Below are 14,766 nucleotides of genomic sequence, written 5' to 3'. Positions count from 1 at the left end.
CCAGACAACACAGCCCCCAGGTTCATCAGGGCACACAAACCTCTCTACCACGGTAAGGTGCTGGTTCTTCAGAGAGGAAAAGACAACCACATTTACTTTATTTGTACCTCATGGCTTTCTCAATGTTAACATTAAGGCGATAGACAGAGTGCACGTTGTAGAGAGAATGTTTGAGAGCAGACGTTTGGATGTGGTTTGCGTCTATACATCATCAGAGCTTCCTGTTAGAGTTTCAGAAAGACTTGTGGTTGTGGTTTTAGAAAAGGAACAGCTGAGGTGGGAGGTCACAGCTGAGGTGGGAAGTCACAGCTGAGGTGGGAGGGAGGTCACAGCTGAGGTGGGAGGTCACAGCTGAGGTGGGAGGTCACGGCTGAGGTGGGAGGTCACAGCTGAGGTGGGAGGTCACAGCTGAGGTGGGAGGGAGGTCACAGCTGAGGTGGGAGGTCACAGCTGAGGTGGGAGGTCACGGCTGAGGTAGCTGAGGTGGGAGGTCACAGCTGAGGTGGGAGGTCACTGCTGAGGTGGGAGGTCACAGCTGAGGTGGGAGGTCACAGCTGAGGTGGGAGGTGTACAGCTGAGGTGGGAGGTCACAGCTGAGGTGGGAGGTCACAGCTGAGGTAGCTGAGGTGGGAGGTCACGGCTGAGGTGGGAGGTCACGGCTGAGGTGGGAGGTCACGGCTGAGGTGGGAGGTCACGGCTGAGGTGGGAGGTGTACAGCTGAGGTGGGAGGTCACAGCTGAGGTGGGAGGTCACAGCTGAGGTAGCTGATGTTGGAGGTCACGGCTGAGATGGGAGGTCACGGCTGAGGTGGGAGGTGTACAGCTGAGGTGGGAGGTCACAGCTGAGGTAGCTGAGGTGGGAGGTCACGGCTGAGATGGGAGGTCATAGCTGAGGTGGGAGGTGTACTTGAACTAACAACTCACCTGCTACCATCATTGCTACAGACGGACGTGTCCCTCGAGAATAACGCCATCAAAATAGTTGCATCGTTGTATAGATACTGAGATAAAACGACTGAATAAGGAGAAAGAAGTTACAAAGTGAGAAACGTACTATCTGTCAACATGACAAATCCTTGTTGATAGATGATCAAGTAGTATTAAACAAACCACCTGATACAAATGTGCTCTGCGGGGTTACTCAACAGTAGAGCTTAAAGGTCACCTATCAAGCAGAATGCACCTTTTGATGTCTTTTACACATAAATATGTGCCGCTGGTGACAGGAGACTCACAAAGTGTCTGAAAATACAACCCCCTCTCTTTTCCTCCTTACCCACATCTCTAAAAACGGGGGTACAACGAAGCTGATCCAGATTTGCTGCGTCATGACGACATTACTCAAATGTGCCCACGGCCCTATCAGAAACGTCGCTATCAGAAACAATGCACGGCCTGTTTTGGGAATATAATATGGTCTTTGTTTACATTAGCATAGCTAGCACTCAGAGCTAACCTGTACTGGAGAGAGCATGTGTGAAGAAGCAGGGAGTTAAAGGAACTCACCTTGTGGTTAACCTGAGAGAGAAAGCATTTGAGTTCCATACTGTTTCAGAAATAATCCTTGATGTGGTTTGGATCATAATATGGCGTTAAATCACGGCAGCGTTTTAGCTGAGAATCTGGGTGAAACTCTTCTGCTTGAGCTCTCCTCTCTTTCATTTAATTTAATTTTTGAAAGCTACGGACACAGAATCAGCCGTTCTCTAACAGGGCTGAAATAGAGGGGTTTGAGGCTAGACTGGGTGATCTGTTTGGTATGTTGAGCAAAACACTTCATAGACATGTTATTATATATCTGAGACCTATAATATATATTCCTAAAAATTGCATAATAGGAGACCTTTAAAGCTACATTTTTACTCCACTACATTTATTTATCAGTTTTAGCTTCTATTTACATATAAACACTTGATATGACATGATACAGTACTGTGCTACTTGGCAACAAGAGTACTTGAACAATTGCTTAACATTGAAATAGTACACTGGGGATGAAAACCCAATTATAATATTCTAAAATACTTTGCTGATTCAATACTGTTAAAGGACAATTCTGCAATATGAGTACTTTTAGTTTGATATTTGGATTACAATTGACTGATTCTTCTGTACTTCTACTCAAGTCACATTTCCAATTCCTAACTTTAACTTGTAATCAAGTTCATAGTATTTCTACTTTTTCTTAAAGAGCAACTTGCAGGTTAGAGACACCAGTGAATAAATGTGTAGGAAAATGATGAATACACTAGATTTTCCCAAAAATATACAGAAATATACACTACAGTGACATCTGGCGTCGTTTTAGTAAGACATTTTCACTTCCGCATAAAAAAGCCTCGGCACGTGACCTCCCGCGTGTGACGTAACAAGGGGGAGAGCGGCCGGTGTAACGTATTAATAAACATGGATCAGAATGCTAGTTTTGACACAGTAGAGGTTGAAAATATATATTCGAATACATATGATTATAATTATGAGCCTGCTAGGCGTCCAAGAGACCAGGAGCAGCCAAGGATTAGAAAAAATAACGGCCATCGGAGAGAAATTGAGCTTTGGTGTGTGGAGAACCAGTGGAGAACAGAGCAGCTGTCTTGGTGAGTGACCGGCGTTAGCATGTTAGCTAACGTCAGTCACATCACAACATTGTAAAGTTAGCTATCATATATCAGGCTATTACTAACGTAGTATTGATAATATAGTAACGTTACTGGCAGGACTGTTGATACTGATCCATAACAGAAACTAATGCGCAAGTATCAGCCGTATCTGGCGTTACCTAATGCAACTCCACTGCGGTGCTGTGTACCGGAGGGGAGACGCGAGATACGGCTGATACTTGACGATCTGGAGGAGAAAGGTTGTGGAGCCTCCGTTGATATGCCGTTGTAAATGGCTTGATGGAAAGCAGGTGTGTAGTCGGGGAGGGTGCACAGCTGATTGCAGCAGGTGAGTGGAGGTTGAGCCGGGAGCCAGGAGTGACAGCCACCACGCACACACAAATAACACAGACAGGGGGAAACAAACAAACACAAAGGAGACGGCTGGAGCAGTACAGCCACCACAGCGTTACCTAATGTAACTCCACACTACGTCTTACGGTGCCGTGTACCGGAGGGGAGAGAGAGCAGCGAAGGGGGAGAGAGAAGTAATACGGTTTCTTGATCAAGTTGTGGAGACGGAGTATGTGCTGCAGGGAGGTGGATGCACAACGCACCTAAGAACGAACGCTAGCTCCGGTCCTTTTCCCGTGAGGGAAACTGTGGACTCGATGCCTTGACACTGACAGGCTTGAGTTTGTGCAACCTGCAAAAACTCAAGCTCACTATGATTACAAATGGTGAAATGCAATGTAAAATTACCGAAAAAATACCAGCTCACTAAATCACAACCGCTCAAACCAACTACAAACTACTACCGCGGATTGGGCAGAGAACGAGTCCGAGAAAGTTAACTCCCTCATGTTACGTAATATGAAACGTTTGACGTATGACGTAAAAAAAAGCAGTTTTTAGTAGCAGAGCTCAAAACGGCTCCTTTTCCTCTGAATTCCTGCCCTTATGTCTTTTAAAATCAAATTCTGCATTAACATTGTTAATTGTAATTTTCAGGCAAGGTTAAGCATAAATGTAGTAGACTAACTAGTCTGTTTGATGTTGTAACACCTGCTGGTCACCAGCAGAGGTCAATAATATTCACATTTTACTACACGCCTCATTGGGACCTGGAGTTAACTGAGACTAATGCTGGTTGGTAGAGTCTGACACTTTGGGGGTTACCAGTGAAAAGGTTTGATGGTTTTTAAATAAATACACTTTAAAAAGGTCTTTCCTTTAACTTCTTTATTTCATATACAAAACACATAGGCAATACAATGGAGTAATGATAACACAACAGCTAAGCGCTTTTTGATAGAAAAGACACTGCACACTCGAAAGGGTAAAACAGATGGAATAGACATACTCTATACAACTCAATATGAAAACATGAATGTATATTAATGACAATGTGACAAAGGTTTGGTCAAAAGGATTGCAAATGTATTTACAAATACTCATTCAGAATTAAAAGACAATTCACAACTTAAAAAATACTTTGACAATTTAAAAAAGAGAAAGCAACCAAGAGCGTACCCCTTTACAAGATATATGACTAAACATGTTTCATAAGGACAAATAATAATAACATTTCCAAAAACACATAAAATAAGGCTTGTGCTACGCTGAAGGACAAGAGGCTGAGGTTAAGACTCTTTTGAAAGAGCGAGAAAACATGTTACAGTTATTTATAAAGAATACTTAGAAGTAGAGCTAAGAGAAATGAGGAACTGATTACAACTCAACCATCATTTAAGAACCAGAAACAATAACATAGTAAAAAAAACGAATGAAGTATAATAATATTTGAAAATATTGATTAAAAATGAGGATGTGTTTGTGTGTGTGTAGGTTTGTACAGATGTATGTATATGTGTTTAAATATATGTATACACCTTCTTTAGAAAAAGATAATCTCATTTATTTTCCTTTGTTTTCTCTTCATTATTTTATATTTTCCCAACTTCACTAATATTATAACCTTTTGACTATGACATGTATACAAAATGAACGAATGCTGTAAATATGATAGGCATTCAGGATGATGGACATTAGCATGTGCACATTGTGTTTCTGCTGCACTATTTCTGAATGCTCTTAATGTTTTTGATTTTTGTAAAGCACTCTGAATAGCTTTTTGTTGAAAGGTGCTATATAAATAAACTGGCTTTGTTGAATACTCTATGCTGATTGGACCATTTTTAAACATCCTGAGTTCTGCTCTTTTTTTGCTTTGGTCGCTCTGATCAAGGGACTAAGTGCGGTCAAATCAATCCGCCGATGGAAGTCCGGTCAATTTAACGTCAGCAATGGACAAAAAGTACATGTTTTCTTCTGTCGGAAAACGTTGGTATTAAGCATTAAGGAGTTTTGAAAGACCTATAACCTCTAAAGTCTGAACATATGTGTCTACACAAATAGATAGGAATTAACTAAAAGATGACTCAACACCCCATGCTGCTGAATGATAGCTGGCTGACCTTCAGACCAGGTCCTCCTGCTCCTCTGGTTCTTCTGACTGTTCTGCAGAGACCATGTTCAGGTCTGAGACGTTCTCATTCACAGAAAAAGGGTCTAACTGAAGAGTAGAGACAAGAAAAGATGAACGTTCAAGTCATTTGGATACAATTAAACCTTTCAATAACGGAAAGACTGTTTTATATATTTCTCTTTTGATTCGAATGACAGGAGGATTAGTACATATTGGTCATTGTATATCAAGAAGCAAGGAATTATTACATTCTCCTTGTGAACACAATTATTAACAATTCTGTAATATCACTTTGCTGGAGTTGGATCTCACCTCCACAGTCTCTATGGGTTCATTCGCTTCAGTGGTGGAGCTCACAGCCTTCTTCTTCCTGAATTGTGTTCAATCATAGTCAGATCAATAAGTAAAAGTGTTTCTCTAAGTACCCCAAATGATAAATGTCAATGCGGAAGTTGAATAGTCTCACCTCATCCAGAGACAGACAAGGAGCAGAGGAATCAGCACCAGAACCACCACAGAGAACCTGGTGATGTTCTCGATCATTGGGGATGTATCTAGAAAAGGAGGTAAACAGTTGTCAGATACTTTAACTGTGAGTGGGATCCAGGAACCCCTCAACAAACACACGCCTGTTTGCTATCCTGGCTCCACACTGGTAGAAGGAGTTCCCCATTGCTATCAGAACAGCAGAAAGTCATAGACTGAAAACCAAATCTGTGTCCACTGAACCTAGGACATGACATTCTCTAAACTTCCCATTTCGGTCACTTTTTTTTGCTTCATGTTTTATTTGAAAAGGTTTTGGGCACTTTGTGTTAAATCTGTTTTTACTTCCTGGCTTTGTTTTTTCCCGCCTGTGTGTTTGTCCGCCCCATCCGTATTATTTAACCGTCTACCCTTGTGTTTTTGCCTCCTCTCTCGACTATGTCTTGTCTATGTTATTTCTGTTAGTATTTAAGTCCTGGTCTCCTGTGAGTCTTTGTCAGATACTTGTATGTTGTTATATCCTCAGGGTTGATTGCACTTGGACAAAGTGTGAGCTAAACGTAATAAAATATAAAGAAAATAAATAACTGTTTCCCTCAATTCAAGTTAAACTCACTGTATGTTGAAGAGATTTGCACATTTGTGTTGATATGTATGGATGTGGAGTTTATCTTGTCCTATTTAAGCTCTACTAATTTAAATAACAAATTGGTTATGGCTTTGTGAAGCTGTATTTTAGACTTTGAAGATGTCCTGACTAATGGATGTTTTAAGGTTTGAATCTGGATCCAAAAGCTGCATTCAAACTGCTAACATCTCCTAAAGCTGCAGCAGATTGTGAATTTGAAGGAGGGAGTGTTGTAGAAATTCAGATCAGTAAACGTTGCCCATCCAGGTACTGGGCACATTTTAGCTTTAAATAAACAATTTCTCTCACATTTTACATCAATGAAGACTTTTTCAGACGTCCTCTTCCCCAGCTCGTTCTCAGCTGAACAGAAATACTCTCCAGAGTCAGAGGACTGGATGGAGCTGAAGACAAGCTGTGGTCCTTTATTCAGAGATGTTAAGTTTCCATCCTCCTTGTACCAGGTGTAGTTAGCTGCTGGGTTAGCATCACTGCTACAGTTCAGAGTCACTGAACTGCCCTCCTTTATCTCACCAGAGGATCTCACTGACACAGAGGGGAGCTTTGGAGAGTCTGGATGAGAAGAGTGGACAGTGAATATTAAGAATGTGTTGCTCACTCGATTAGCTCAAAGGGTATCTACATTATTGAACTTTGAATGAACTGTTGCTTTATTTTGGACTTTGAACACGGTTTGACAAAATGCTTGTTGGACGGATTTAACCTTTGTCCAAAAGGTGCACAACATTGAAACTTTACACTTGATTTTTAGTCTATGCAGGGCAACGAATGAAGACTGTGATGTTAATCACTATGAACTCAAATGTATTATTGAAGATTATTATAATGTTGTACATCTCTCTGTATGAGAACCTTGTTTTATTTATTTTTAATTATCTTATTGTTTGTTCACCTCCTTAACCTGGTTTTGGCTTGAGGAGCTTGGGGAAACTCTACAAAACTCAGTATGAAAGGTTTTTCTTACATTGTTCATATTATAATAATTTACCTTAATGGGTTGAATATATTGTGAATATAACTTTAGTGCTGTTTCCATGTTATGCCATAGTGTCTGAGGTATAGAGTTATGAGTAAGTGACGTTAGTGCACTGAGGCAGGACAACATGCACCACGTGTTGAACCTCTAAACTTTAACACATTATTTCTTACACAAAATAAATGAATAAATATTAGAGGGTGTGGAACATAAAAAGAGTCTTCTTTGCTATGGTGAGTGTTTCTCTGTGGAAAGGCTGCTGCAGGGTGTGAATGGAAACTTGAAAGAAAAGCAGAACATTGACGTGTGTAAAACTAAGATAACAAATTACTGACAGAGAGTTTATTTTTAAGTATTCGACTGCTAATTGATTTCAAGTCGACAAAAGCATCGATTACTTCCTGCATGTTGCACCTGCTACATCTCTCCTCATTGACAGAAGGAAAGCATCTGGCATCTCTGCAGAAATGTCTTGATATTTATCAAAGCTACAATATCCACTGAACAACATTCATTTAAAGTTATGTTGAGGACTGCAGGACGATAGAGGAAGTTCAACACAGCCATGAATTGGCAATTATTTAAAGCATGTGTTGTTTGTTAATGTAGGTACTGTATGTACAGTCACTATTTCCATCCATGCAGACATAGTTTTAGCATGCTAAATGCTGCTGTATTTCTGAAGTGTTTGAACTATCATACAATATAAATGTAGATCGTACAGTACGTCTCACAGAGAGGAGGAAGACAACAAATCCACTGCAGTTAAACTCATAGCTGCTGCTTTTGTTTTTACACCTCCTTAAATGATCTTGTGGGCTCTCATCAAGATTAAATTACGCTGCAGGTGCTTGCAAAATATAAGTGTTCTCATCTTGGACCTGCAACCTTGAATGACGGGACTTGAATAATCCCCGAGCAGATCCAGAAAATGGTGAACATTGAAAGGCAGATTAATGGTTATCAAAGTACAAATATCCAAAATCAGTTCAGTAACGGTTTTCAAGGGGAAAATATTTACTCAAATTGATGGGTTTGGATGATGGGGGAAACTCGTTTCACAGGCTCTTTAATCAAGTCAAAAGTATGAATTGAGTGATGGAATTTAAGGATTTAGAGATAGCCTTGTTAATAACAGTAAATATTAGTTAAATATAACAAGATTTAACAGCCGTTTCTCAATGATGTCATCATTAGCAACTCTATAAAATGTGATTAGAAGATACTGCCAGTTCACTTTTCGTTACCCACTTGTTCCCTGGATCCCATGTAATGTAATGCAAGCTGAGCTGAAGAAAGTAGTGATGATAAGTAACATCTTCTCTAGAAACAACTAGACAGATATAAGCTTGTTATCTTTAAATAAACTGTCTTACTCACATTTCACGTCAATAAAGATGTTTGCAGATGTGCTCCTCCCCAGCTCGTTCTCAGCTCTACAGAAATACTGTCCAGAGTCAGAGGACTGGATGGATCTGAAGACAAGCTGTGGTCCTTCACTGAGAAGAGGGACGTCTGCGTTGCTATTCTTCTTGTACCAGGTGTAGTTAGCTGCTGGGTTAGCATCACTGCTACAGGTCAGATTCACTGAACTGCCCTCCTCTATCTCAGCAGAGGGTCTCACTGACACAGAGGGGAGCTTTGGAGCATCTGGAGGAGAAGTGTAAAGAGAAAATATTTAGAATGTGTTTCTCACTAGATTAGCTCAAAGGGTATCTACATTATTGAACGCTGAATGAACTGTTGCTTTATTTTGGACTTTGAACATGGTTTGACAAAATGCTTGTTGGACGGATTTAACCTTTGTCCAAAAGGTGCACAACATTGAAACTTTACACTTGATTTTTATTCTATGCAGGGCAACGAATGAAGACTGTGATGTTAATCACTATGAACTCAAATGTATTATTGAAGATTATTATAATGTTGTACATCTCTCTGTATGAGAACCTTGTTTTATTTATTTGTAATTATCTTATTGTTTGTTCACCTCCTTAACCTGGTTTTGGGTTGAGGAGCTTGGGGAAACTCTACAAAACTCACTATTAAAGGTTTTTCTTACAGTGTTCATATTATAATAATTTACCTTAATGGGTTGAATATATTGTGAATATAACTTTAGTGCTGTTTCCATGTTATGCCATAGTGTCTAAGGTATAGAGTTATGAGTAAGTGATGTTAGTGCACTGAGGCAGGACAACATGCACCACGTGTTGAACCTCTAAACCAGGGGTCGGCAACCCCTGGCACGCGTGCCAGCACTGGCACGCGGCACCGTAACCAGCGGCACACTAGGAATAAGTGGAATAAGTGTGCAAAATATTTAAATTAATTTTCGGATCCTGAACGCGAGACCGCCGCCAGAGCGCGTCTCCCCGTTACCTGCAGAAGGAAGCCATGCACGCAACGCAGCCCCGCTCTCTTTATCTCCAGGTGACTTTCTACCGCTTTCCTCCGTGGTGCAGTGCTGATCGTTTCACCACGGAGGAAAGCACTTCACTAATTGCAGTACCCATAAGGAGCTGTACAAATGACGCAGTTTTTGCGTGGCTGTGTTTATTTAGTTGAAAGCCCAGTGGCGATCTGCTCATCTCTCATCGAAATAATATGCTACAAAGGGGCGGACTGGCCATCCCAGACCGTAGTCGAGGAGGGCAGAAGCAACAAGCTTCAGGTTCAATAACCCACTTTAGCTTAAATGACTGGAGAGAGGCGAGCTGTTCTTGGGAGGACGTTGCATTTATTTAGCTGTTCTTCTGTTTCACAAAAGACATCACAGACCTCTGTTTTTGTGCTTTCCCGTTTCACTTCCAGAAACACACGTTCCCTCACTGTCGCTCTACCATTCACAAACACACACGCACAAGCCGCACCCCTCTCTCTCTCTCTTAAAGGGACAGCGATCTCATCTCACTCTGCATGACCCTAATATCATAACTTGTGTGTTCTGGAGAATCACAGAACGGACGATCGTCCTTATTATTATGCCGTTTAAACAAATTATTTAAAGCATGTGTTGTTTGTTAATGTAGGTACTGTATGTACAGTCACTATTTCCATCCATGCAGACATAGTTTTAGCATGTTAAATGCTGCTGTATTTCTGAAGTGTTTAAACTATCATACAATATAAATGTAGATCGTACAGTACATCTCACAGAGAGGAGGAAGACAACAAATCCACTGCAATTAAACTCATAGCTACTGCTTTTGTTTTTTCACCTCCTTAAATGATCTTGTGGGCTCTCATCAAGATTAAATTACGCTGCAGGTGCTTGCAAAATATAAGTGTTCTCATCTTGGACCTGCAACCTTGAATGACCTAATTTATGATATCTTTCTTTGTGGGGTATATTGGTGACTGAATTATTTTCTGTTAATGTTGATATTTAGTTTTCTTTGTAACTCTTCTTTATTTAAAATGAGGTCTCCACCAAAATCTATGTCTTCTTTATATCTCTTTACCCGAGATGGCTTTTTTACTGGCTGTAGTTAAGCTTTCTTTTTCGATATATAACTGCAGCATCTGTAGTCAGATTCAGAAGACTCCTCTGAAATTGTCATTGTATTGTAATGTCAGTGTGTGTGTGTGAGTAAACTCACGAACTGCAGGAGAGGGGAAGCCTACATGAACTTCCAGAGCACATGAGATCCTGTCTGCGTGGTGAAACAAGCCTTTATAAGAAGATGTCACCGTCGTCAGGATTTTCTCGTCGTTCTTGAACCAGACGTAGGAAACACCAGCTGGACTGCAGCTGCTGTGACACTTCAGCTCTGCTAAGGTATCAGACTGCTGGACTGTTGCTGTGATCACCTGCACCTGCAGAGCTGGATATGAGAAAAATAAACAATATTATAAGCAAGGTCTAAAATGAAACTGATGATAAATATATATAACCATCAACACAACATTCTAAAGTAGCTGAACAAATAAACTCATCCAACATTAATCACACAAACTCAACTTCCAGTATTCTCTAATTGTAATGTGTTGGTGTATACAGTATACATCAGTGTGTGTTGATCAGTACCTGTGACAGTCAGAGTGGTTCCAGGTAAATCACTCCTCCATTCAAAGCTTGGTGTTTTGAATTTGAAGCGATACTGAGCTGAATCTGAGTCTCTCAGGTCAGAGATCCTCAGAGTGGAGCGTCCTCTCTCTGTCTCAAGGATCTGAACACGACCTGCATACTGGGAGTCTTCACTAAGGTCCTCAGGTTGAGAGGGATTCCGTCCCTGATGACTACGCTCAGGACTGAACCAGAATTTAGATTTAACATCGTCTTTATAACTGCTGAACGTGCAGGAAATGTCCACTGAGGATCCTTTGGGGGCACAGATGCTTCTTTCACTGTAAGCCACTGTATTGCAGGCTTGACCATAAACACCTGAAAAATGAAATATCTTTGGTTAATTATTATGAAAATGTAATTGCCTTAACTCGGGGCTGAATGTATTGCTGTGGACAGTGTCTCCCTTTTATGTAATAAGGTATAGCATCATGTTGGTGGAAGACTGTAAGTTAACTCACACACTGAAGGAGAGGGGGAATTCTCATATCCTTTAACAGCACAGGCAAAGCTTTCTCTAGAATATAAATAGTAATTAAAAGATTTTCTTGTTTCTGTCGATTTCAGTCCATTCTTGTACCAGATGTAGGAAGGACGAGAAGCTTGAGGACAACTGCTGAGACACTCCAGGTCTGCATATATACAGCTTTCTTGATAGCAGGAACTTGTTTTGGTCACCTTCACCTGTAAACCTGGATTTGTGAGGAAACAAACATGTTAAACTGAACTGTCATTGTACGTGTAGTAGATGCACTGACATTCACTGCAGTGTTGACCAAATGTTGAGCTAACTTACATAGTTACAAACAAAGTGTTACCTGTGAAAGACAGAGTGACTGGTCCACTAGCATAAACGTCTTGGTTTGTTTCGATCCTGAACTTGTACTCAGCTGAGTCTCTCTCTCTCAGGTTTCTGATTCTCAGAGTGCAGGTGCTGTTTTCACAGAGATCCTCTACACGACCTGCATACTCTGAGGCTGTGGTCAGATCTACAGGTTCACCATCTTTCTTTTCAACAAACCAGAATGTTTTCTCCACTGTGTTAACACTGCCTTTCCATCTGGATGGGTATGTGAAGCTGCATCTTATCTCCACTGTTGATCCTTTCTCTGCACAGATCTCAGTAGAAGAGAAAGTCACTCCCCAGTCATCCTGACCCTGAACCACTGAAACACAGAGCACATCAGAAACTAGAATCAGACTCGTCAGTAGACAGGCTTTCTTAGCATTATCAAACACATCTTTTTACTATTTTATATTATATCAATTTACGGTAACACTTTATATTAAGGTACACAAATTAACCATCAACTAGTTGTTAATTAGCATGCATATTAGCAGTATATTGGGTCTTTATTAGTCATTATAAAACACTTATTAATGCCTTATTCTACATGAGCATATTCTACAAGTAATAAGCCATTAGTTGAGAGTTTTTCCTCAATAACCCTCTAATTAGTGCTTATTTATTGCAAGTAAGGAAGTTGTTGTACATGAGTTTTGGTCTTAATATGCGCTGCTCAATATGGGCCTAATAAGGCAGTAGTACCACAAGAATAGTAATTCTCCCATAATAACAAATATGATCTATTCTTATGTAACAAGACATGAAACTATAAGTGTTAATTGTTTTTGTTTCATCATCATCGGCCCCCCATCCCGTATCAAAGACATCCAGAATTTCAACTTCACCATTGACAGCCACACTCTATCTCCCCCCCCTCACATCCGCAACCTCGGAGTCATTTTCGACAGTCAGCTCAAATTCAACCACCACATAAATCACATCACCAGGACCCCCTTTTTTTCCACCTCAAAAACATTGCCCGTCTCCGCCCATCACTCTCCTCCTCTGCTGCTGAAATCCTGATTCAAGCATTCATCACTTCACGACTCGACTACTGCAATAGCATCCTCTATGGCATACCATCCAACCTCCTCAATAAACTCCAACATATCCAGAACTCTGCTGCCCGCCTCCTCACCCACACCCGCTCCCGAGACCACATCACTCCCATCCTCCAGAACCTCCACTGGCTCCCCGTCCGTCAAAGAATCCACTTCAAAGTCCTCCTCATAACTTACAAAGCCCTCAACAACCAGGCCCCCCCCTACCTCACAGACCTGCTGCACCACCACACCCCTTCCCGCTGCCTCCGCTCATCAGAAGCCAACCTCCTATCCATCCCCACCCGCACCAATCACCGGACCTGGGGGGACAGAGCCTTCTCCGTCGCTGCCCCCTCCCTCTGGAACTCACTCCCACAACCCATCAGAGACTGCACCGACCTCACCACCTTCAAAAAACTCACAAAAACTCACCTCTTCAATCTGGCTTTTCATGTGTGATTGTTTTTGTATTATTTGACATTAACTTTAACTATATATTTATTTGTTGTTCCTTTCTTCTCTTTTCTTTTTCTCTTCACTATTATCTGTAAAGCGTCTTTGAGCACCTGTAAAAGCGCTAACAAATTAAATCTATTATTAGGGTCTGAGACCTAGGTCGGCGAAGACCCTATTGAAATCGGTCGCGCAGAACAGAAACACACAAAACAGGGCAAAAGACGGGCAAAAGTGGCCTAAATCATGACAGTAGGTAGCCCACGCCAACCGAGTCACATGGGCGCTCGCGCCATCCTAGGCCGTCCATAAACATGATTGATATCGGTCCGATTATTATTATTGTTATTCTTCTTCTGATTATTATTTGAATACATTGCGCGCACTTTTGACCCCCGCAACATATGTGAAAACTCACCAAATTTCGCATGCGCATCACAAGTCGTGAAAATAGCGATGTGTAATTGGTACCGGAACTTTGCGTAAAAAATTGCGTAGACCACGCCCACTTCCGTTTTTAACGTTAACTCCCCCTACTTTAACTTTCACGTAAACCAACGAAACTCGCTACGCATATCTAGGGTGCGGAGACGAGCAAAAAAGCCTCTTGGAGGGGTATAAAATAACGTACAGCAAGTCGGCCATTTTGAATTTGGCATTGGAAAAACGCGATTTATCGCGTTTTTCGTCCTCCGCACTTTAACGAACTCCTCCTAGGGAATTTATCCGTACGACTCCAAATTCGTCGGGTAGCTTCTCGACAAATGGGCGATCTAAAGTTATCACGGAACTTTTTTGGGCGATCTAAAGTTATCATGGAACTTTTTGTCTTTCGCACGGCGCAGCCGTGATTTGGCGCCAAAGTTCGCGTTCGCTCGATGCTAGGCCATCCCTCGCCATGGAACACGATGATGTCATAATTCAAACTGACATGCTCAGAACGCCACCGAACTTCACATGATGATTAACACTGCGGCCCTTAACAGCTCTAAGTCAAATCCGATGTTACTTAATATGGCGTTACCATGGCAACGGATCCCTCGCCATAACACACGGTGTTGTGTTAACTCAATGGAAAATCGTCCAAACGGCAACAGACTTCAGATGATGGCTAATGGTCCGGCCCTCAACAGCTCTACGCCAATTATGCGATGTC

The 14,766-nt window shown here is 41.4% G+C and overlaps 1 protein-coding gene and 1 long non-coding RNA gene across 2 annotated transcripts; both read right to left on the bottom strand.

The window, feature by feature from the left end:
- Positions 1-5,989: 5,989 nt before the first annotated feature.
- On the bottom strand, positions 5,990-10,262 carry LOC307045334 (vascular cell adhesion protein 1-like; the record flags this gene model as incomplete). The annotated part of the gene is made up of 3 exons (XM_079690928.1): positions 5,990-6,774; positions 8,579-8,848; positions 10,244-10,262. 3 exons carry the CDS (start codon positions 10,260-10,262, stop codon positions 6,383-6,385), a joined length of 681 nt encoding a protein of 226 aa, XP_079547054.1. The 3' UTR covers positions 5,990-6,382.
- Positions 10,263-10,899: 637 nt separating this feature from the next.
- On the bottom strand, positions 10,900-11,947 carry LOC307035508. The gene is made up of 3 exons (XR_013807122.1): positions 11,729-11,947; positions 11,229-11,585; positions 10,900-11,025 (listed from the first exon to the last, which is right to left on the bottom strand). It is a non-coding gene; the product is annotated as an uncharacterized lncRNA (long non-coding RNA).
- Between the last annotated feature and the right edge of the window lie 2,819 nt (positions 11,948-14,766).

This window comes from Notothenia rossii (genome assembly GCF_949606895.1).
Source record: "Notothenia rossii genome assembly, chromosome: 1".
Classification (NCBI taxonomy): Eukaryota; Metazoa; Chordata; class Actinopteri; order Perciformes; family Nototheniidae; genus Notothenia; species Notothenia rossii.
This window is presented reverse-complemented; position numbering and strand designations above follow the sequence as displayed.